The following is a 25,579-nucleotide window of genomic DNA, read 5'->3' as shown; positions in this document are numbered from 1 at the left end:
ATGTCATGTCATATATTTTCACTCATTTCGAAGTGATAGGCAGTTAATTCATTCTGGCAGTTAAATAACTGCCAGAATGAATTAGCATTTATTTCGGTCTTCGTCTGAAAATGTCGATCATTCTGATAATTGTGCATTTTCATCAATTTTCCTGTCACAAATGTTTTGGACATTATCGCCATTAATATACTCACGCGCCTTATTTCGATTTTTCAATTTAAATTATCATATTTTTTCATTTCATTATCGTTATTTTCTCATGTCTGCACTTAAATTAACTGTTAGGTTACCCATGTTACTCGTTGTAGAGGTAAAAATAGCCGAGCGACGTCGCAAAATCAGCTGCCGATGACAATAGGCCACAGCTCTGGGACTGCTTAAAATTCCATTTTTCGGTAAGATTGCATAAAAATACTATGGAATTCTCGTAAAGTGAGAAGACTGAGAAAATGTTGGCCCCATATTAATCGGCCCCCAAAATAATTGGTAAAGAAGGGAGCTACTCCGCTGAAGTAGAAGATCGTATGAGTCGGTATGTATGCAAAATGAAATTCATATCAATGTACAAGTAAATATTTATGCGAAAATGCCTGATTCCCTAACACATTCTTTGAACGCGACGGTTTACCGGGTATTCTGTTTATGTTACAAAGAAATCATTTCACTGCCAAAGTGAAATTTCCAATTTCACTGCCCACCCACAATGACAGTAGGACAGCGATATGGGAAGCGAAGTGAAACCACAACATTATTATCCCAATGAACAGCAGTTAAAACTCTCAAGTGTATGTTTACCAGGAAATGACGTGATGAAACTCCCTTGATGAAATATTCCGGAGGTTCCCCATTGCCTGTAGTTGCTCGATCGATCCTCCGAGTGGGGACTACTAGGTAGAGGTCATGTCGATTCATAGCGGTGAAGAATTTGGAACTAAAAACCGGAATGGTTGATAGAAAGACTTGAAATAACTTTAAGGGGAAAATTCTAAGATTGGAAATAGGTATTTTGTGAATGAATGAGTAGAAATTTTGTTCGAAAATTAAGAAACTTTCCGGGCGGAAACCACACGGTCAAGAACACCGGATCTGCGAACGGAAATGCACGAGTGTGGATAACGCTCCGAAAGAGCGCCAGAATGTGAGTGAAGAGTTATCTGCAGTGCAACGAAAGAATCGTCATGCTTGAGATAGCCTCGAGGCCAACGGACACCATAGTGGCACAAGTTCACATGCCTTTGACAGACTGAGATGATGAGGGAGAGAGGTATAGGAAGGTTTTAAGGGTGTATTAAAAAAAATGTACTAGGCTAAGAAAAAGGCTAAGTAATTGTTGCATATGGGAATACAATTTCTTGAAAAGATTTAGAAGGAAAAGTAATAAGGAAATGTAGAATATGAAAGCAGAATGAAGTAGGCGACGGTCGTTAGAATTCTCTGGTAATATAAATTTGTATTTGCAAACCCGCTGTTTAAAAACTAATAGCGAATAAAATACGCATCGAAAATTCCAGGAGACAGAAATATTTCCACTTGCCCACATTCTTTTGATTAAAGGAGGAATCGAGTTAAATATTGCTAATGAGAACTACCCGGTTTCAGATACCAACAGTTATCATAATTTCATTTTTATGATGCATAATTAATTAGTAGTCTATCGTTTAACGTTGGATTTGGATGGACACAAACTTAACTCCGCCTAATTTCTTAGCCTCGCCTTAGACACATCCAGACCCCACACTACAGTAAACCCTTCTTCAATGCTGCATAAATTTTACCTCCCTTCATTCTGTCCAACATGCCTATCTGCACCAACTTCAATTAAGCTAAATGAATTTAAGAAAAAACACTGGAAAATCTAAAATAAACTCGACTAAGGCTGGTCGTACTAATATCTTGGCGGGGACTATTTTTTGGAAAATCAAGATCATTCTGAGAAGATAGTGGGAGGACAAATCTTAAAAGTAAACTCCAATAAGTAGTAAAGAAAAAGCCAGGTCAAAAGAAATCAATCAAATGAACTCCTTGGATTTCGATGTAAATAGTCGGACTAATGAAAGCAAAAGAAACCGAAACAAACTGAATAAAAACGGCGGAAATGTAGAAGCAAAAGAAAAAAGATTGGCCGGAAGGCAGAAGAATTCAGGAAGGAAGGAATGAAGAGTTTATGTGAGGTAATATGAATCAATCCCAAAAGGATGAAGTGCCTGGGAATTATTAGCCGCGACTTCGAGGGAGATAATGTAAGATATGATTCAATTTGGGAGGGAAGCAATGAAATGAAAGACTGAGAAATAAATACAGGATCAGATTTACTGGAAGAGCTCTAAGAAGGTAAAGAAAGGTAAATATTATTGAAGTTGAATGCAATACATGTATTGACTAAGACGATAGAGAAGATACTAATTCGCAAACAGATTTGGACAGATATTATGCTTACAAAGGTCCCAAGAATTTATTGTAACCTTTTGGAGATACTTTGATTATCGTAATAGAATACTTTAGCAAGTATTTAAAAACTAATGGGTGGCACTAAAGGTGCCTTTTCTCAAAAGAATAGCGGAAAATTTTGCCACTCTTCTGGCATAATCAAATGATTTTATGTATTTATTAAAAAATCCATATTCGATGATATAACTACAATTCAATTTGAACTCATTAGAAAAACAGTAACGATAAACAAAGGATTACTCCTGTTTATTATTCTGTGGTAAGAATGTTTTCACCCATCATTTTCAACGCTTCGATAAAAAAATTAGAAATGAAACAAAAATTAATATCGCAGAAATTCATGGCAACCTAAGAACAAATTACTGTGTCGCGATTTGCAAACTAGATTGCAATGACGGCAGTAGTCGAATGAGATATGAAGAATGAGCTTGCTAATAATGAGAAAATGATGCATCTAAAAAGCGCAAGTTGGTTAATCAAACCAAGATAGTGGTTGGTGAAAAGTGGACAGAAGACAACGGAGCTCTTAAAAAAGGCGATTAAATTCATAAGAGGAAGAACAGGTTTATCATTTGAGCAGAATTACCAGCAAGGGGAAAAGAAGAAATATAGCATAAGGAATGGTAGGAAAACGCAAGCCATGGTTTTCTTCCAAAAGAAAAATTTTCATCCAACAGAATATCTAAATTTATAAATAAAAAAGTATTTGTTGAGATCCGCGTATAGTGTGTACTTCTCTGGGATGCATAGGAAATGTGTTGCAGGAGAATGGAGTTCAAATTGATCAAATTACCATCAAAGATAGTTTATGAAGAGTTGTTGAAGAGAGAAGGATAAGGACATTGAAAATGTGAAAGTATTCATTAAATGGTCACATTTTGAATTTTTCCAGGACTGTCTTCCTTGAAAATAGGCGCAGAGAGAATTGCAGAGGAATAAAATACATGTATTGGTGATATATGAAACATAGTGATCAATTAATGAAGAAGTCAGCTGACAGGAATTTGGAGTGATGAGATTTGTCAAATCCATCTTAGAACGGTTTGGCAGTATCAGCCATGTGCCATACTTGGTAATTGGGCATTGTTCGAATACTGAAAGCCAAACCGACCATTCTGAGCTATTGATGGCCGTATTTATTCACAATGAGTGCCTATCTATCCTTATATTGAGACAATAATGGTACTCGCAGTCACATAAATTCACCTTGAGACGCATAATTTCGGAATGGGTGTGATATTATGAATAAATTGTGAAGACTAATGAAGTAAAGCCTGTGATTGTATTCAGATTTAAAGATATGACTTCGCTCCTTCAACTGAAATAACGTTGCGATTGAGGATCCATTTATTTTATTAAAACCCGACAGAGTTCAAACAGCCGCCGCAACGCGAAAAAATGGAGTTTATTTCTTTCCAACTTTAAATCTAAATCAAGCCTTGGAATAGTCTTTAAAATTCATTTTTTACCTTCATAAAACTTAGAATGCCACATTTAACTTTAGGTGAAAATATCACGATGGATTTTTATATAGGTATTAAATTTTTAAATCCAGCCTACAAGATTATAGTGCGGACAATTAATAAAACACCCGAAAAGTAATTGAATCATTTCACGAAAACATGACAAACATATCGATGCGATCCGCTCCAAAGATTTCTAAACGGAAAATCATATCTCGAAAATAATTTACGTGCCCTTTAGTCCAACATCAATGAATGGCTGTTTGATTAAGTGTGTAACTGTTGACTAACCCTCACTGACTTAATGGCAATATGGACACGTTGAGCGCACGCACAAACACATATTTTAACCAATGTCCTTCAAAGCATCTCTGCCACTGACAAGCGAATCAAGAGTACCCATATTATCTAGCAGAAATATACGCCATTACTATTTTAAGTAAAAAGATAGTTACTACTCCGTATTAGAAAATACTAGCCGGATGATATTCTGGCAAGGCTTCTTCCTGGCGTCGCAACATTTTTCCAATAAATTTTTAGTACGTGTATTCTAGAAGGCATTGTTCTCCAGAATTGGACCAAAACTAACTTCACCCTTATATTTATGTTGGAAATGAAGCGTATTATGGCTATTACCGACCAATGTACCTGTCCCATAAAATCCTATGCACAATGTGAGATACAGCTGAGCCTTTTGATTGATACTTTCCAGAATATTTTAATGTTATGAAGAGGCTAAAATGTGATGCTTTTCATGAAACTCTACGTATCAAATCTATATGTAGGCGTATATGCCTATTTTCAAGGCTGTGGGTAAAATAAATTACAAAGAGCAGCAACTACTGCATATAAATTAATATCAGAGACCATTAACTACTTAGGTGATTTTAATCATTATTGGCAGGGGCATTAATAGGGTCAAGAAGGATCTGAGGAAGGGGATGAAAGCCGTGGTCGACATTAGTCTTCCTGATTGGAATTACGAGAACGTCGTATAAGAAATCCCCAAGGTATCCAGAGATGTATAGATTTATCGTCCCACGAATGGCATATTTTAATGAAGTGCACTCTACATCGCCGCCAATTAAAAATAAAAACCCAACTGAAAATTTCGTTATTCCCGAGATTCGAACCCAGGAATTCTGCTTGAATAGCCAATTACAAAATCGATTATTTCCTATTACCACTTATTGTGGAAATATGAAACAAACATAGCCAACTCTAAATTAATATTCTTTTCTGATTTACTTAACTCAATGAAATATGAAAGAGAAAAATAGATGAACGCCAATTGTCATATTTCATAATCACCCAATTTTCCAGAATGTTTAGGAAGTCTTAGTTGATTCTCAGTCATTAGACATGGGCCAATTTCAAGAGGCCAATATCACTCCGTCATTATATTCCCGGACGAACTAAAGAAAACCCAATTTTATATTTTCTTTAACTGGTAATTTAAAATTTTGAAGACCTCTGAAATTTTGAAAAAGTCATATTTGAAATATATGCGAAAGAAACCAACTTAGGAAACCCGAAAAAAAATTTTACTTGCGGACCCAGGTTTTGACTCTATCAACAGTCATTTTTAAGAAAAAAACCATCCACACCTAGATTAGTAAAATAAAAAGTAATGTGGACTCTAGGATGTATGTTCTTTCGGTGAAAACGGGAAGCATCAGAAAGTTACGCTTGCAGGCGTGACGTTGATTACCTTTTTTGTTTTAACTGAAGTCTGACTTTCTATGAAGAATACATTTGCCATGTGAATTACAGGCTGTGAATATTTGGTAATTGTAGAAACAATTACCAAATATTCACAGCCTGATTGATGAAAGTTGAAAACATTATACTTTCGGAAATATGGGAAAATAATAGTGCCGTAGGTTGGCAAGGGAAATTAATTCTTGACGGGAAAATGTAATTGAGTTTGAAATGAACACTAGAGTTGTGGGAGAAGTTTTTAAAGAATTGTACCATTTTTCAAGTAGCATATATAAGAAGAAGAGTGCTGAAAGATAGAGAAGCAAGATTAGGAGAAATAACTTTTTACGTTATTTACGCCAGCGGAATTGTGCGGATAATTTGGAGGTTACGGATGGGTTAAAGAAGTTAAACAAATCCAGCACGGATATAAATATATTCTTAGTTAAAGCTTTACTAAGCGCACCTTCCCATCGATCAGAGTAAGAATATAGGGATGCTCTCCTCATAGAACCTGGATAGAGATAATAATCCACGGTCGGGATTAAAACCCAGGACAAATTCGCGGAAGGCAGTATGCACTATTTTAGCCACCAAACAATTTCGACCCCTTTGTAAATCTCCAATAGTCAAGTATTAACACATTTATTTGGGGAAAGGCACGTCGGAAGCATCACTAAACCATACTCTGTCTCGACGATGAGGTGCCAGCTCTCATCAAAATCTTTCCCTGAGTTTCCCCGGCTATGACCCCGTATTCACATAAGCGCGTTTACCCTTGCCTTCCTGCCGCTGAGTTTTATTTTGGGAAAAATTCAGAGAGCAAATTTTTCTCCTTATAAATAAGATTAATCCCTCGCTTCAGACACACTCACCTAGGTATATCCACGCTAAGTGGACGTAGAGGATCGCGAATGACCTCCTCTTCCTCGGTCGAGTCATGCCGATCACGTCTCGTCCAATTGGTGAAACAAAAGAGGGAACGTAGAAGCCCTCGTCCTACTGCCTCGGTCCTTCACACTAAACCCTTCCCCGGTCGTAGGACTGACTCGCGTCTCGGGTCATCTGGGATGGAAGGAGTGGGATGGGGATGGAGGGGAAAGGAGGGTGGCCAGAGGGGGCGGGGAGGAAGGGGTTTGGGAGATCTCGGGGTGAATGCGTGGATGGGATTGGAGGATGTCAGGAGAGAGAGAGAGAGACGAAAGCGCATTCGAAAGGGATGGATGGATGAACGGACTGTCCCACGAGGAGTGATGTCACCTTCTCCCTGCCGGTCGCATCCCTCGGTCGGCCCAGCCTGCAAGGGGTCGCCCGCCGCCCATGTCTTATCCTCCCTCCCCCCAACCAATAAAAACAATGGCCGAGGGGATTGGGGGGACGTCCTTGACTGTTTTAAACGGTGGGTGGGAGAGTTTGGAGGTGAAACCGCTCCCCGAATGAGAAGTCGTGATAGCTGACCACGTTGCATGATATTTCGTATCCAACGATCCCGTCTTCACATGCATTCACTCTTGTCCGAGTGAGGATAAACTATGCCTAACTTAATGCTTGCATGGGGTTGGAAGTAGAAGAGAGGTGATGAATGTACTGGTCGTCCATATCGGAATGAAATAGGATGGTGAGATTAACAGAATTTGCCTGATGAGTCCAGATTTCAAGTTCTATGCTACAAGCACCGCACAGCACATGGAAGCTGATCTGACCTTCAAAGATTTCCACATTTGACCTCCCAGGTTGAGTTAGCTTGTACCAAATAAAAATAATTCAAGAAACTCTTTCGTTTAATTGAAGTTCTAATTAATTTAATATAATTTTACAAGCCAATAAAAATTCTAAACTTATGTTTAAATCTTATGCTTCCATATTTCATATTTTTTCCAATATATGCATTCCAGTATTTATGCTTTCATGTCAACATTTTAATAAGCTCTTGCGACCTATTTAAAAAAATATAGTGGAAATTTAAAATTTAAGGAGGAGTACCTACATGTGACAGAGTTCATGAGGTTCAGCATTGAATATAAGACATTTGAAAACTATCAACTAATGATCAGATAAGAAGAGCCACATTGTTTTGTAACCACCACAGTCCAGGGCTCAGTTTGTGGAGGAGAGATTAGAAATGATTTCTTTGCAATGATAGCCCATCTATTACATGACTCATTGTCTATTTTATATTGCATTTTGCTGCTGGATAGAAGGCGCCGGGTTCATAATTGGGAGACAACTCTGATTTCTTCTAAGTGAATCAATCTTTACTTCTAAGATTATATGGTTTAACTAATTTCAAATTATATGAAAAAAGGACCAATATGGGAAGATTTTGTCCCTCCTAATGATACATATGATTTCTTTAGAGGTAAATAAAACAGTTTCTGGCGTCACTTGGTGGAAATTCTTCATATTGAAATTAAATTCAAAACACTTTGCTTTTCTGCATAAAAAACTTTTATTTACAACCTAGGTTTTGTTATGGTATAACATCATCAGGTCACCTGATGTGTTTTAGCGTTTTAAATTTAATTTCAATCTCTAGAGGTAGTTCAATTTATTTTTAGCCATATCCCCTAACCACAGAGTTGCTTGTCTCCCATTTCAATGGAGTTGAGATAATTTCTTTTAACAGTTCAACAACATATTTATATCCATATTTCATCAGTTCTCCTATTTCAATATATGTGCACGCTATCCCATGAGAGGTGATGTCACCCTCTCCTTTTCCCTAACGGTCGCATTCCTTGGCTGGCCCAGAATGCAAGGGGACGCAAAGGGAGAAGGGTGGAAAATATATATTTATATAAACATTTACTATACATAAATATTTTTGAATGATCCTTTCTAGCTACTATGTTACCAACCAGTATGCCAACAAATAACATTTGCAGGTCTACGTGAACATGAAAGATTTATCAAATACGACTCAAATCATTTACAAAATCCTCATCCTGATTTTAGGAAATCCAATAAATCATTAAGCACAATGTGTATCTAATGTAGAATACTCATCATTTATATGATGTCCATTCTGTCTAGTATTTTAAAATGCCATCAATGGTCAGCTATGATTGAAATAGGTAGCATCTTTTTTCAATCCCATTTGTAGGAACTTTTAAAACTGGTTATTTTTACGTTGCTAGCGCATGATATCCCATGGTTGCTCTTACAATAACTTGTAATGAACATGGGCAAAATTCCAATGCACAAATATTACAAATTTATGTTTTCTGGAAACTATTTTTAGCCAACACAGACAAAAATAATATGGATAATTTCACTTTACTGTGTATGTGGACCACTAATTAGCTCTGTTAGATTTTTCTATATATTCAATGAATTCAAAATATATTACAAGTGTACATTCTACATTGTGTTCATTATTTGGAACAAAAAGAAGATAGCAATCGCAGTATGCAGACTTGATAAACCCTTCCTGAAAAAAGGAGTTTTTCGGAGGACAAATTTGAGACTTGCATTATCTTATGTGAAATTAATTGAACAAGCCAACAGAGGGCACTCAGTCAGAATGACAATCCAAATAAGCAGCATATGTCCAAGTGGCCAAGTAAAATAACTTTTACAGCATCAGAATTACTCTGATCAGTAATTCTTCTAATTATTTTTGCTACTCCACCAAATTCCTATCTTTTTTACCCTTCCATGCCCACTTTCTCCTCCTCCCTTGCACACTTCAGGGCTATGAGCTTATATTTTCATTCATATTCAGCAAGTGTTCATACATATCCACCTTGGAGAATAAAGTCTATTGGGCATCTGTATGCCCTCAAATATCAAATTAACTCCAAGCTACAAGAAGCGCACATAGGCAACAGCGACAGAAACCTTTTGGTACATTTATATTTCTCTCACTCACAGGGCCTGTAGCCCCTTAATATTATCATTGCCTGATCTCTTCCATTTCAAGAAAGGGTCAACTCCACCTCCCAAGAACTGGCTCCTGCCTCATTCATTGAAGCTTGAATTCTAATATCATGAGATAGGACTATTACTCTTTCCAACTATTTGCTACTTTCAGTAAATAAATATTACATGGAAGAAAATCAATGGATTTATGTTGTTAGGTGTCAAATTACCACTGGGAAAATAAATATCTCGTCTCATGCAAGTGTCAAATAAATTGTAATAAATTTCTACAATTTAAAGCTCCACAACAGGAACATCGAGTTACGCTGTCCACCTCACAGGATGCAAGGAAAGAAAATGTACTCAGGGGATCATGAGTCTGTAAACCACATTGCATTTACCAAACAATCCATCTGCACACAGACATGAACACACCCGGTCACCTTATTCAAAAGTAAAGGGTTTAGGAAAATTGACAACAAAGAGTTTACACATACACTGATATGTTAGCCAAAGAACTTTGTTGGATCAGTATTTATTCTAATTTCAAAAATGGGAAAATCAGCAGTGAGAGAAGACTCTAAGGACCATAAGTTTGAACTCACATGCAGCCAAGATAATACTTTGGATCATCAACAAAAGGATGAAGAAGAGGGTGAGGAGAAGGAAGGAAGTAAGAAGACAATGAGACTAGCTTTAGTAATGGGATGATTACATTTGATGGCAAAATGGTAATGAGGTCATTGGACAATATAAATATAGAGTATAGCAGGATTATTATGATTATAGGTAATCTACTGGTTAAGGTGAGTTTTTGATATATACAACTAACAAATGATTATCGTATCTACCTAAACAAAACACTACACAACATCCTACTCAACAACAAGCCCCTCTTCATCTCCATATACTTCCTTCCTACCTTCATTCCATCCAACATCCATATCCTATTCCTGCCCCTTTCTTGTTAGTCAAACATTCTCCCCTCTTATCACAGTCTACACCATGCTATTCCTTAATCAATTTGCTTTGCATGCATTTGACGCAAAATAAAGAGCTTAACCCGATCCACATGAGGCCTGCTGAAAATGGAACCAAACTTGAATTTTCCAGCTCATTACAGTGATGCTAGGGTGACGGCACAGTGAGCAATGGAAGGAGGCAGCTTGATGTGCAGGCTTGAATTTGTTCTGTCTTTTGAGGAGCCAGTCAATGCCTGCTGAGTGAGGCACTGTCATACGTGTTCATTGTAACATATCAATTTTTCTCATAATGAGTGAAAGAGTTGATTTTGTTGGGTCGTCCAGTTGTCATGATGTTCAGAAACTCAGGATCAGTGTTGATGGCATCCAGCTGGTTCCGTGCTGGAGATGAATCATGGGATTAAGGGTACAATCCAACAAAATCAACTAGTTGAGTCATCTTAAGATAAATCGAAAAGCTGAGAACAAGTATGACAGTACCTCACTCAGTGGCCGGTAGACAGTGATTGGCTCACTCAAAGACAATGAAAAAATTCAAACATGCACATTAAGCAGTCCCCTTCCACTGAGCGCAGTGGCACCACAATAGCTTTCATAATTTAAGAGGATGCCTCGATAGCTTAACGCTTGAGCACTCGACCGGACATTAAGGGATCCGGGTTCAAATCCCAGTTAAGGCAAATGATTTTTACACTATGAAATTGTTGCATCAAAATGCATATCAGCAGATGACTCTGTTAAAAGTTACTGTTGCAGCATCTCCCGCGGTTTCTTTGGAATAGCATCACTACTGTGTTCAGGAAAAATTCACGGCTGAATACTGTTTCAACAAGCCTCATATTATAGTTGTTATGATTTGGAGTTTGCTACTCCAGCCAATAGGATTAAAATGGAAAGGATAGGAGAAAAATAATTGATTTTTTAATTAATTTACTTGGGTATAATTCTCAGAAAATAATAAAAAATATGTACCCTTCTCCAGTCCATGTAAGAAAATCTACTTTTATGAGTAGTGCATGGGTTGAAGGCATTATATGTATTTTGTAACATATACTGACACATGACTTACCTAGCCCCTTTAGTATTTAAATAGTAAATATATGAAACAATGTTGGCAATGAGGTAGTCCTTATTGCATCAGAAACTGGTAAAAAGAACAGGGAGGATTATTGATACCAATGGATGGTGCATATCGATTCGAAAGGGTATAATTAGGAAACTACAGATCAAAATTAGCTTTGCTGGTAAAAAAAAAGAGCAACTGATAATGTTGCACTTCCCCCCAACATTTCACCATTAAATTATGATCATTTCTATTAAAAGGATAGGAGTAATAACTTACGAATGATGATATTAACTGTTGTATTTGTAGATTTTAAAATAAATATATCACTTTGCAATGGTGTAAGGACCTTAAAATTAAATTTTTTAAAGGTTCACCACTATATATCATTGAATAATATTTAAAGTATTGAGATTGGAAAGGAATCAGTTAGATATTACCTCATGGGATTTCAAGATTAAGGTTTGAATACGCCTCTGAATATAACACAAGGTTTTTAATGTTATTTTAACTCAATCAACAATGAGAAGGAACAATCATTGAGGAATATGAATTTAAAATGGCTTACAGTACGTATATGTATTAGTATATAAAATTATTTTAATATTATATCAAAAGTGTCTCATTATAGGTTGCCAATGTCACATTCCTTATCAAAAGTTTTAGAATGAATATTCTAAAATAAAATACGAATTTTACATGATTGAATACACATTATTTTAGGAGAACAAATTATGATATCTAATTGGACTTCCAAAATAAAGTTAACAATTTACTTCTGAAAAAGTTACATTGCAGTTGATTTTGCAGTAGTTTTTAAGGAGAGGCAACAGACGTCAGTTATATTTAAGAAAAGATTTTCAATATTTATAAGACTTGTTTTTATAGCCTGCTGGCGAATACTGAGTATTCTACTTGCTGTTGAAAAAAATTGGCCGCTGGAGAGAGTAAATAATAATGTAAAAGGATTAACATCATTTGTTTCATTAAGAGGAAAAGAAAAGATTTTTCTATGTTAGTACGTACTTGTACTATATAATATAAATTCTTTTGGTCATAAAAAATAACATTTTAGTTTTTTTACAAAATGGGTTGGCCATTATTGAAAAAAAGAGGAAAGAGAGACTCAACTTTGGGGTACATGTTGATCATTAAAGTTCACTTGATAATAATTAAAATGTTATAATCACTCCAATACATTGGAGTAATGAATTCATTCCTAGAACTACCTAAAAAATTTCCCATAAAACAGACCCACCATTATTGTATAGTTTTACTACAGTAGCTTTATTTGCTCTAAAATTGGCCATGCTTCCATATTTTAGTGTCCACTCACACATAACTAGTCCTAAAAGATGTTTTTATTTGTAAAAATACTGAAGAGTTAAGAACTTAATAATCTTCAAGAAATGTCCATATTGCATATGTTAGCTGATTAAATATATAACCACATTAAATTTATTAAGGAAAATACAAAACCAAGAAATAGGGAAGGGATAACGTGGTTGAAGAAAGGTCAAGTGACATTTATGAGGTTTAGGGAGACCATAATATTATCAACTTTAATTGCGTTAATAAATGGTCAAGTTACTCAAGTGATTATAATCAGAAGAGAATGGTCAGACCTATAAAATGCAACTCACAGTAATCAGGGCTGAGAAAGAATGCTACATATCAATAAAATATGAGGTTTCATGGGCCAAAATTATAACAGACATTTAGAGGAAATAAAATCTGGATGAGAATTGGATTAACATTCATGAAGCAATGCCAAAATAAATACACAAAAAACAATTGGATAACAAATTAAATGAGTGGGTCATAGATTGTAGAAATACATGTATGCAGCCATATTGGCACCAATTGCTGTATAGAACTTTAAGCATGAATTGGAAAGAAAATAACAGGAAGGGGATAATGAATAATCAGTAGAAAGAGCATTTCCTTTCATTACTGTAAATCTCGTACCATAACTTCAGGAGTTCCTCCCAATAATTTATTCATCAAGACATTTAAATGGATTGGAATTTTGATTCTCCGGTACCACTGATAGAACCTAGGTTCTACACGAAAAACATTGATTCTTAACTACGTAACCTCTTCTAGCCATCGTAACTGCATAACTTTAAAAGTTTTTTTAAAATGAAAGGCAGCCGGTAGTAACGAATGTACCGAGGCAGTTGTCAAACAATAGAGAATTAAATCCCCTACTTTGGGTGACTTGCCACTCACAATTCAAGAACTGTGCAAAATAACGGTTAATCAGGGGAATAACTAATGCAATCACATTTATTTCAGGGCTAATTCATGATAAATACATCACTGATACCTTTTAATCACCATGCATACGGTGCAGGTTACCACGATATAAACGTTCGAACAAAAGATTGTTTTTTCTCCAATTTAATGGCTTGAGAACCACGTATGCGTACGATATGGGTACGGTAGAATTACCATTTTAACTCATTTGTAATTAAGTATTGGAATGAATTAAAGATGAGCCTTAATATGTTCAGACCCTATGCAAAAATTAAATGAACCAATTAATTCCACTTACAGCAAAGTCACCTTCATATTTGTGAATCACATAATCACTTTCGCCCGTAATTATATCTGGGGTAAAACCAATTGGTAGCGCCACTTTTTTGGGGAAGGCCACCCAAAAATTCATCCGCCTCAGAATTTCCCATCGAATCAAGCTTACCGGCTTACCCATATAATACAAATGTTCTGATTGGCGTCCACACCTGAACTTTATATGTTTTATAAATTTTGTTCCGACTCCTTCATGCCATGAACGAGATGTAAAATTAAATGGAAACTTTTGGTAAACTAATTTCAAAATAATTAGAGGACGTGCGACTACTTATTTAAATTTAGAGTCCTTATTACCTGAATATATTTTCATTGAATTCCTCAAATGCCAACCAATCAGGGACGACTTTCAATTGTTACATACCGAGTTTCTCGTGTGGTAGGGGATTTCATGTGTACGTTCTAAGAGTTAGCTGGGAATGTGAAGAAATGAATATAAGAATTATTTTTGTTGTCACACACGAAAAGTGGAAAAAAATCAACACTTGTGTCTCCGTATTCCAGTAGATTTATTTTTTTCGGTATGACATATTCGTATTTGTCTTAGGCATGGCTGGCACTAAATCATCTGCACATACTACACATCTGAAGCCCGTAGAAGTCCCTAAGGCACTACAGGATGGAGAGAAGTTCATCAAATGGGATGAAGTATGTCAAAATTCAGTGTTTACTCTAGCATATGGAAATACTTTCTGGTATATATCGTCCAAAATTTCCTCTACTTAATTTTGCTTAAAGCTCTTAAAAACCACCTGCTTGCACATGTTAGATCGAAGTTTGGGATTCTGTAAAATAGTGATTTGTGACTGGTATTCCAGTTATTCTATCATGTTTATGTATCGTGCGTTTAAAATAAGTTATAATTTTACAATTTAGTGGTTCCAGTCGTTTAAAGAGAGGGTTTAAAGGTGACATGTAGACGTCAAATGTCAAAGATGGGCATTGATACTACGAAAGAATGTCATCGATCGTTGTTGTCCATAATTTTTTGAAGTCCCACTGTTGTAATCATGTGTTCCAATAATAATAAGATACGTTCCTTGTCATTTTTTACAATACAAATTCCAATGAAATTTACCGAAAGCAACTTGTTGCAGGATTCGGGTGTGGGAATACCAGCCACCCTCAGAGTGGACAAAAACGGATTCTATTTATATTGGGTGGATCAAAATAAGGTAACTGGAAATTTTTTCAATCTAATAGATTGTTATATTGGTATAATTCGTTATTTTTTCCTCAATGTTTGGTTAAAATATTTCTGTCTGGCATATGCTCATTAGCTCGGTAAGTAAAAATTATTTTTCTTTATATTTGTTGAAATATATTTCTTTTACCGAAAGTCCTACAGTACGTTAGGGTTTGGCAGTTGCACAATATTCATTGATAGAAGACTGTCATTGCAGAAATTCTCACCTCATAAGAGATCACTATCATTATAATAAAAAAACTTTTGTCATTCACAGTATTGACTTATCAAGCTACTGCTGTAGAGTTTAACATAACCTGGGATAATTTAACGGTGTCGCTATATATTTCTTGCTACATATTTTTGAAGGGTTGTGAGCCTTGGTTGCATAAGAAAGAAGAAAGAAGTTTTGAACTTGTTCATTACTTTAACGTAGTTATGTTAATGTTATATAGAATAGTGTACAAAATAATATCAGCAATTACACCTACCCCATTTTTGATAGTTTAACTTAAAATTTGTTAAAAGTGTTAAATTATCCCTACTTAAGTTGGCCGGGGAAGATTATATTATTCCATTTTCATTGCGTATGGCTGCAGTAAAAACATAATGATTAATCAATTATAACATTGTTTTAAATGCCTTTCTATGGTTATTGATTACTTATTTGCGGACACCTTTTAAGATTTAATTTTGCCTATAGTACTGCATGTCATTTCATTAGTCCTGTCTGTACTTAAAGAAATTTTGAGGTAGGTAAATATTTATCTGAGCTTGTTAGGTTGGTGCATAGGACATCTGTCAGTGACGTTGTTTGCGCTTTAAATCTAGTCATGGCTGTTGTCTTTTATTTGTGAGGTAGTGGCTTTCACTTTCTTCAATTTAGTTAGATTAAAGAAATAGTTACAATTATCTTCGAATTATAGTTTAAAAAATGGTCAGGGTTAAATGCTGCTGTCTTGTATTTGATACATGTTCATTAGTGACAGATCTTTGTTAGCCAAAATCTATGTTGGATGTCCCTCTATCCAGGAAAGAAATTGAAAACCTGCTGCATCCAGTAAGCATTGATAACATAAAAATATTTATGACTTAAGTTGTAGGAATTTAAACTATAATTTATTTTCAGGAAATGGATTTGATTGACATAGCCACTATCAGGGACACCAGAACTGGGAAATATGCAAAAGTCCCTAAAGTAAGCTGTATGATCCACAATTAATGTTTTCTGGTATTTTAAAACACTACTGTTTTCTAACCAGATTAATATATTTTGCTGTATTGACAGGACCCCAAGCTAAGGCAAATTGTTACCATGGGATCTCAAGACACTTTAGAAGAAAAAACAGTCACTGTATGCTGTGGTTCAGATTTTGTAAACCTGACATTTATTAATTTTTGTTGCACAAAAAAGGAAATAGCTAAGGTATTACTTACTTATTCAAATTCCATTAAAACTTTATTCATCATGGAACAAGAGGTGATTGCATGGATGGGTAATTTCAATAAGTTTAAAATTTTTATGCATTGCCTCAAGCTTCCATGTAAAGTATTTTTATACAAATGTTCATCATATTTTTATAAATCTACCTAGTTTTGTGTCTATTTTGCTGCTGTGTGATGAAATTAATGCTAAAAACTCATTTATTTTTATGATAAATAATTTTGCCTTGTTCAGTTAGAAGCTATAGTTTTGCCTGAAAGACAATAGTTTTGGTAATGCTGAGGTAGATATTGCAACAATAATTATTGATAAATGTTAACATTTTTCTCTAGCTATGGACTGATGAGCTTTTGAAGCTGGCCTACAATATTTTGCAGTTAAACAGTTCTGCAATTAGATTCTTAGAAAAAGCTTATTCGAAATTGATTCTCTTGACAGATAAATCAGGAAAAGTACCTGTGAAAAAGTGAGTTTCCTTATTTTATTTGCTTTAATATATTTATGTGTATCCTGGATGTGTGTCAAGATAAAATTTGTTTGTTGATTTCATCCCAGACACATTCAGTTTAATGATGGAATGTTAAATTTATTTTTTTCAGCATTGTGAAATTGTTTGCCCAGAATAAAGAGGATAGGAAACGTGTCGAAAAAGCTCTTGACTTGTCTGGCTTACCCAGTGGCAAGGTAGGGAACATTAAGCTCTTTGTCTTATGTTTCAGAGGCCAAAGGACTATATGTATTATGATTTTATAAGTGTTGCCCTTGTAAGGACTGAATTACCTCACATTTTTTTAAATGTGGCCTACCGCACACATTGCAGTTGCTCTCTTTCTTTTTTGTTCAAAATGTTAAATGCAATGTCTTCATTTCTTTAGCTTGCTCTCCCCCTGTATTTTCAAGCTATTTACGATCTAAATAGAATTGATATGTGCCCTAAGATGAAAGTTTTTATTTTGTACGAAACCTATCTACCTGAAGGTGGTTTTGGTAGGTGATGGTAGAGTTCACCCTGTGCTAAGCCTGAGGGCGTGTGAAATACACACATAAGGGGGCTAGTTCCTTTCCTTGTGCTGGTTATGGTTTCCCCGGAAGATCTGTTACCCAAAAAATCACATAGCTTGAGTGGAGCTGCAGGGGCCAAGAGGCTTGCCCAGGAATCGAACCCAGGCAAGGTCAGTAGTCCAAGGTTCTACCCCTGGACTACCGCGACCCACCCACAAATACACACACATATATATTTATACATATACATACACTCACACCCAGTATATTCCAAAAGCATGCCATAGTCACTGTAATTTAAAAAAAAAAGGTCATTCTTGCCAATGAAAATGGAAGGGTTGAAAAAATTCGCTCAATCATTGTTCCTTGTACTTGAAATCAAATCACAACATGCAAAAAAATTGGTCATGAATGACCATCCCTTGAAATCTTTATTATTTCAAGTTTTGCTATTCATTGATTATTATGTAAAATCTGATGTTACTAAGTATTATGTAGTATTAGTGAGATTCCTAAAAAGTTGTGTGCTCTTCATAAATGATGGAATTCAGCCTAATTGGAGTCATTTCTTAATGTTTTTAGTGTTAAGTTTCCATACTAGCTGATTTTGAATGTGGTATTAAATGATTCATTGGTGAATAACCCTCAAATGTGTTTTCAGTGATAACATACACACCAGAACCTTTTTGGATTGATAACTAAGTAAATGATCAGGATTTTATTTAGGGCTGGTGAAGGAAAATAAATTAGAAGTATTATTCGTATGTGAGCATGTTTCTTTAAATAATTTCTGTAGTTACAACAATGCCATCAAGCATATCTCATGATGAAACAAAACAAGATAGTAAACTAAATTGTCATTATGGTGAATGTTTGACTACTAATACTCCTAAAAAATTAAGTGCACAAGCAGTGTATTACTGATTGCTATTTGTGTGTGACATAAAACTGCCGGATTGATGGATAGGATAACCACCTGCATTTACATTTAGGTTCCTTAAATGACACAGTTCCTGAGGTAACATAGTAGAAATCCTTCATCATGAAAGAAGACACTTTGCTTCTCTGCATAGAATTTTTTTATTATGACCTAGGTTTCGTTACAAGGTAACAACATCAGGACCTGGACCATGTCTTCAGGACCTGAAGATAATATTATGCTGTGATGAAACCTAGGTCGTAATAAAAAAAATCTATTTAGAAAAGCAAAGTGTCTTCTCATTAAGGTTTCTTAAAAGGCTCAGCAACCCCTTGGCGTATTTCGTTAAGAGGAGGCTAATGCCGATGCCGGGTTTCTCTCCAACAATCATCCTTTCCTGTCCATCCCTAATTGCGCAAATGAGCTCAGCTGTCGGTCACCTCCCATAAAAACTACTACTTCTTACATTTTATTCAGTCGAAACATACTTGCAAGTAACCTCTCCATGAGGTGCTTGTCCTTGAATTAAATTACAATATATCATTAAATGCTTGGTTCTTTCTGAAGCCACCCCTTTATTGATAAGCTAATCGTCTCTTGATTGCATGTTGACTGCTCAGTGAGTTTGCACAAGTACATTGTATTTGATCTCAAAGAAGAGTGCCTTGGTCACAACAGCTGTTTTATAGTTTCGTTCATTGCCATAAACTCAACATCAATTGTGCTGCCCTCAGTCTGCATTTCTATGTAATGGATTCCTTCATTAAAATTATAGCATACACTAATTGCAGAGTTCTTATCATTAAGGTCATTTCCTCAAAGCTTCTGCGAGCACTTAAAAATAGCTCTCTTCCCCTTCATATAGTAGTGGCAATTTGTAGAATGTCCATGATCAATTTTGAGCAATGTTAACTCAAGTTTAAAAGCAGCAAAAGTTTTCTGTTGGATGGTTACTATTCAATAAAGTAGATGTTTATTATTTGCCAAATGCAAAAGACTTCCAAGAAAAGCAGTGCCTTTCTGTGTAACCTTTCATTTCAGACCTTGCTCTCACTTCTTCCATCACTCATACTGAATTCTTTGCTAACACTGTACATAATCCCGTAGCCTCTAGCATCTTTATTAAATCTTATGCATAATATTCATGGCTCAGAATAAGTCCTCTACTCCAGTTTTGTCACACTCAATGAAAGATAATATGCTTAGTTCCTTAAATCCACAGTTTCCAGAAACTGAGCTATCATAAATAATTGAATCAATTCCTCCCTTTCCAACCAAAAAATGCCAGGTCATCCACAATTTTTAAATAAACATCTTCCTTTTGAGTTATGTAAAATTATGGATCATTTGGTGTCAGGTGAATAACCTATTTTTCGGGCGTGCAAATTTATTTCATTGTATGAATATTTTCCCACCTAATGGAGTTCATTGGTGCTTTTACTGAGCTTTGCTTGTGCTATTCTTGTGATTGTATCTCAAAATATTGCATTGCTAAATGTAGATTTCTTTATTCAGTTTCTTGGTCAGATAAGGTCTCTTGACATCAATATGAGGGTCATTCCACTTCCTCTCTGCGGAGAGACTCCTCAATAATATGATCATCTTTTTTGATAACTGCGATAAAATTGTTTTTGAAGTAAATCAAGGAAATCTGGCTGAAGCGCCATAGCACTAAGCATTTCTTTTACCTCTCTGCTTTTCCATCTTCATTTCTTTTAATCTTTAAAACCCATTTGCTGCTAATTATATGTTTATCCATTGGTCTGTGAAGGGCCTAGCTACATTGGCATGCTAGTTACCATGATATCACCGAAGTTCAATATTTTTGGGCTTCGTTGGAACTTAGATGGGTAACCTCTATACCTTCACCATGGAGGTCTTGTTCCTAGTCTTCATGTGGCTGGTGGTTTAATCGTGGGTTAATGTAATCAACTAAGAGCATGAGTTTCCTGTTGATTACCCCTCCACTCATTCTATCAATTGGTCTCTTAAGCTTCTATGACCCCTTTGCCTCTTAAATCAGTCTCATATTTTAACGCTGTTCACCCTGTATTATTTTAATAATTTTCTTTTGCTCAATGCATAATTGGCTGTATTACAGCTACTATGGTTCTTCCAAATTCAGTATCTGCTGTACCTTATCAAAATCATATTCTTCTCCACCTTTCCGTGCTCCAATCCAACTTCCGCTCTGGTTCATCTTCTGTCTCACTTTGGCTATGTAACCCCTCCAATGGAACTTCAACTTAGTTTTTTATATCCTTTCTCCTCTTAAGGAATCTTGGAGCTCCATGGTATTGACCCTTTTAGGTTGCATTCCTGTCCTCTTCTTGTCCTGAAAGGGTACTAATTGGAAATTTGATAATGCCTTACTTTTCTTTTTAAATTTCATCTTCTACAATATTTCCCTAAACCCCAGAATGCAAATGAATGCACTCTTATGATTGGCGATCAAGTTTTCTGATCAAGCTCCTGCAGCACTGAACTAGCTGAGCAGCTAAAAACTCTTATCCTTTCTGATTCCTCCTTTGTTGGTGGCTTTCAATTTCAAAGCTCAAGAGGAAACTTACATGCAATACCAAACCAGACAAGCAACAAGCACGACATGGTGTTCATGATTTTTCTCTTATACTTTTCAACATTCTGCTGTGGACAGAAATCAGTGCTGCGTTGTTGGATTATGTGTTTCTTAAAAAGGTGTTCCTGAAATGTTTTACTCCTATTTCTCTCTGTATTATAAGTCTGTAGTTGTTTGCCTTCATAATTCTTTGAGAAAGTCTGGAATTTAAAAGATTCCTTGAATGTTTCAACTTAGTCCTTAAGGAATCATATCTTGTGTGTCATGCTTTATGTCCAATCCTAAATATTTCTTAAACATAATGTCTGGCTGATAATCTTTTACATCTTGAAAGTATTTTTGAGGGTTTGTGAAGAAAAATAAACAGGAAGTATTGCTGTTGTGCACACATGGTTTTTTAAATTATTACTCCAATTGAAAGTGTTATCAAACATCTATCAATGTAACAAAAAGTTTAAGTTATGAATAACCATGTATTAGTGGTAATCTCAATGGCTTTGAATGAAAGTGTAGTTGGACTCTCAGTTGTCATAAACTGGAAAATGTTTCCTTTTTCATGGTTTAAAAATATTGTGGCATTGTTGTGTGTGTGTGTACGGTGAAGGATTGCCTGGATAATGTAAATTTGGATTTGTCAAATGAAAAATTAATAAAATATGAAACTTCTGTTCACTGAATCCAAGATCTTAAATCCAAATCCTTCTTTTTACAATAAAATGTTTACCTCTCATTCCTATTGTATCAAATGAGGGATATTTGAACCCAGAAAGAGTTCCTTACAGCAAGTTCACCTCTTTATGTATGTAGATTGTTAATCTGAAGCTCCAAAAATCAAAACAACTTTGTGGAATGATTCTCTGTTGGCTGCCATCAGCGCAGAAAGTACTTGTGTTCAAACATAAGCAGCGTTTTTGCTTCAGCTATTACATGTGCTTAATTTTTTTGTGTGTTTTTTAGATATTTACATTTAATATCCTCTGCATTTTATTTGATAGCTGTATCTGTGCATTTCCTTTTTACTTACATTGACCAGATGCAATTTTTTTCAAAATAATTACTGTGTAAGAGTAAACATTATCTTCCTTTTTATTTAAGTAATTTGGAAATTTTGGAAAAAATTAATTCATAAAACTTCACTGCTACTGTAAACATTTAATATACATTTGGAATGTATAAAAGAGCATTGACTACGTGAAAATTTCAACATGGTACTGAAAATATTTGCAGCTATTTATTTCAATGGTATAAATATTTTTGGAATTACATTTTTTCTAAATGGCTACACACAAAAATGCTGTATTCAGTTTTTTAGTGTCTAAATCTTTGTAAAATTCCTTAAAGGAAGTAATATTTTTTAATATAATGAAAAGAGATGTTCTGGAATATTCTGTCACACTCAGGACTCTCATGTAACTGCCCTATATTATGAACACTAGCTGAAGGTTCATGCGACACTGAAGTTGTAATTTCACGGTGATAATCATTCACCTTCACCAAGCCACAAAACGAATCTTTTGATTTCGGTCAGGGTAAATAATTGTAATGCTGTGTTGTTTTTGCCTTTCGATGCACCTCAACAGATGTCCCCATTTCAGTAACTGAGCAGTTTCTGCCTGAATTTTTATGATCCAATGGAGGTCAGCTAAAGCTGAATTTGTATGTATCTTGGATGTTTCAGTACAGATAACGATTTCCCAGAGCTGGTATATGTCCATGTTTAATATTGACCCATTATCCTCTCCGAAATAATGCATGTCCTCTCCTTCAGTGGAGTAAATATTATGAAAGAAATGTGAAGATTTCCCTAGTCACAAAACCCTGTTATCTCCCTAGTATTCAGAGATGTGCATTTATTGTGAAAATTTCAATCCTCTTTTAAAGGTATTTTTTAATGCGTGGGAATATTTATTTATGGATCATTATGTATTGAGAAGTCAAGTATGTTACCCACTTATTTAGGAGCTCTGATAGTTGTTGCGTTAGCATGGAAGAATGGTATTCAGATTTTGAAGTCATGGGAGTTGTATAATATGTGGTACATTGTTCTGTGATAATCTACCATGTACAATCTTAATCAGAGTTGTTAGACCTAAGTGTTAAAGATAGATGGCAATATATACATATTTAGGTGATAATGTATATTATTGATCATGCTGTAATATGTAATTAGTATGTGCATTTCTTTTTGATATAATTATTTTAATTGAAATTAGGTTGGGTTATCCTGCCTGCTAATTCTATTCTGCCTAACTATGATTGCCAAGTACACATTTTAGCTCTATAAGTTATGAAAGTCACTTTTGAAGTAGTTTTAGGTAGTTTAGGGAAAAATAATTTATTATGTATTTTAATTACTACTTTATTCATAATAATTCACAGAATGATGCTCTCAGCCTTCAGAAGTTCCAGTTTGAAGATTTCTTTAACTTCTACAAACACCTTGCTCAGAGGAGTGAAGTAGAAAAAGTGTTTGATGAACTGTAAGTACTTATCTGTTTTAAAGATGTAACGATCCTTAAGTATATATATTTTTGTTCATAAATTATTTTTTCATTATTAGGTTTTCTAAATTTCTGTTCCTCTTGTGTATTAATCAAAATATGCACAAAAATAATTTTTATTTATTACTTACAATTAATTATTGACAAGTGTTATTCATCATGATATTCATGGAAGTAATTCACCCAGTGATTTTATGAAATCATATTTGTTTCATAATGCAAGAATAGGAATGATAGGAATTTGACTGGCAACACCTAAGAACACCTAAGTCCTAAGGCCCATTATCACTTGCTCTAAAATCTAATGTGATTTAACCGTGGTTTTGTTAATTTTATTTACAAAAATTCTCTTATTTGAGGGTGAAATTACCATTCAAGTTGATTATGGAAATTGAGCAATCAAATTGAAAATGCAACAATATAGTGGTTCAAATGTTATTAACTGATGAAGAAAAATAAATTATATATTAGTTTAATGTAAAGGGCAATAAGAAAATTAGCATATGACTATGACAAATACATGTGGAAAAAATGAATCAAAACTACACAATCTACTGTTGGTTTCATAGTAGGAAGCATTTGAAGCAATCCAGAAGGTCAAGGCATTAGTAATTAGTTGAAAAACCCCACTATATCCAGAAAACAATTCTAATCTTACAGTATTTTGCTTCAAGAAAGTTTCCAAATTCTTGCGCATTGGGCGTTTCAAATTACTAAGCACTTAAATTGAAGAAAGTAAAGAATCTCAAAGCATAAAATCTTAATGTATTCCATTCATTCATCAACAAAAATAATGAGGAATGGCAAAAAAAGCTATGAATTTCATTTCAGTTTTTGCTGAACAACCAGTGCTAGCTATCACAGCTATTAAAATGGATATATTTTAGTCATCACAAAATTGTCAGGTTTTGCATGAGTAAGAGTGGTACAGCAGTTTTTATGGGAATACATATTTATTTATTCCTTTTTTTTATTTGGCCTAATTTGAGGGTAAGGTGAAAAGTTCTCCTGAAAATGAAAGACAGCAATTTTCAGTTAAAAAATTATTTTATATTCCTACTTAAACGCACTTGTTCCAGTGTTTCTCCAATATCAGTATTTCTTCCCAGAAGTGAGTCTAGAAGGCTGTGAAAATATCCATCTATGGCCCTCTCAACTTCTTCATTGGGTGCGGAGTGCTTCCCCAGAAACAAATATCTTCAAGTTTGGGAACAGATGAAAGTCTAAGGGTGCTTAATCAGGAGAATATGGGGATGACCAAGCAAATTGTACCCAAAATCTCATAGTGTTCCCATCACCAAAGCACCTATGTTAGCAGGTGACAGCAGGTTATACTGGTGAAAGATGATTTTTTTTCTTCTTCAAGCCAGGCATCTTCTCACAAATTTTGGCATCCAGCTGGTCAAGAAGGTTGGAGTAATTTTGGCCTGTAATTGTTCTGCCTTTTTCAAGGTAATCAATTAACTTGATCCCTTTCGCATTCCAAGACACTGACCATGACCTGTCTGGCAGATGCAAACGACTTCATTTTCTTTGGTGTTGAACTACTGGCTTCCACCCACTGCTCCAACTGCTGTTTCGCTTCTGGCGTGTAGGGTAGACCCATGTCTCATCCATGGGGACAAATTGCTGTACAAAATTGGTCGGTTCCCTCTTGAATTGGTCCAAACATTGCTGCAAAAATGGCATTGCTGATCGGCATTCAGCAAAACCCACCTTGTGCAGATCTTTTGCATCCATACATCTTTGTGTAAGATGTTTTGCACCCTTTTCCCTGTATCCATACAGCCATAGGTTTCTCTCACTCATTCACTCACCTATCATCCAACATGATA

General features: G+C 35.2%; 2 protein-coding genes across 2 annotated transcripts in view; one reads left to right on the top strand and one right to left on the bottom strand.

Moving 5' to 3' along the window:
• LOC139700298 (uncharacterized) overlaps positions 1 to 6,569 on the bottom strand; it is a 42,837-nt gene extending 36,268 nt beyond the window's left edge. The window contains exon 1 of the mRNA XM_071598938.1: positions 6,488 to 6,569. Within this exon, the coding sequence (XP_071455039.1) occupies positions 6,488 to 6,554 (67 nt within the window). The 5' untranslated portion in view covers positions 6,555 to 6,569. The remainder of the gene's footprint in view (positions 1 to 6,487) is intronic.
• Positions 6,570 to 14,529: 7,960 nt separating this feature from the next.
• Positions 14,530 to 25,579, top strand: part of Plc21C (Phospholipase C at 21C) — a 48,523-nt gene continuing 37,473 nt past the window's right edge. The window contains exons 1-7 of the mRNA XM_071598461.1: positions 14,530 to 14,762; positions 15,212 to 15,289; positions 16,430 to 16,498; positions 16,589 to 16,726; positions 17,077 to 17,210; positions 17,344 to 17,428; positions 23,623 to 23,723. Of these exons, the coding sequence (XP_071454562.1) occupies positions 14,664 to 14,762; positions 15,212 to 15,289; positions 16,430 to 16,498; positions 16,589 to 16,726; positions 17,077 to 17,210; positions 17,344 to 17,428; positions 23,623 to 23,723 (704 nt within the window). The 5' untranslated portion in view covers positions 14,530 to 14,663. The remainder of the gene's footprint in view (positions 14,763 to 15,211; positions 15,290 to 16,429; positions 16,499 to 16,588; positions 16,727 to 17,076; positions 17,211 to 17,343; positions 17,429 to 23,622; positions 23,724 to 25,579) is intronic.

This window comes from Hetaerina americana, unplaced genomic scaffold (assembly GCF_022747635.1).
Source record: "Hetaerina americana unplaced genomic scaffold, ioHetAmer1.1.p SCAF_10, whole genome shotgun sequence".
NCBI classification, from domain to species: domain Eukaryota; kingdom Metazoa; phylum Arthropoda; class Insecta; order Odonata; family Calopterygidae; genus Hetaerina; species Hetaerina americana.
This window is presented reverse-complemented; position numbering and strand designations above follow the sequence as displayed.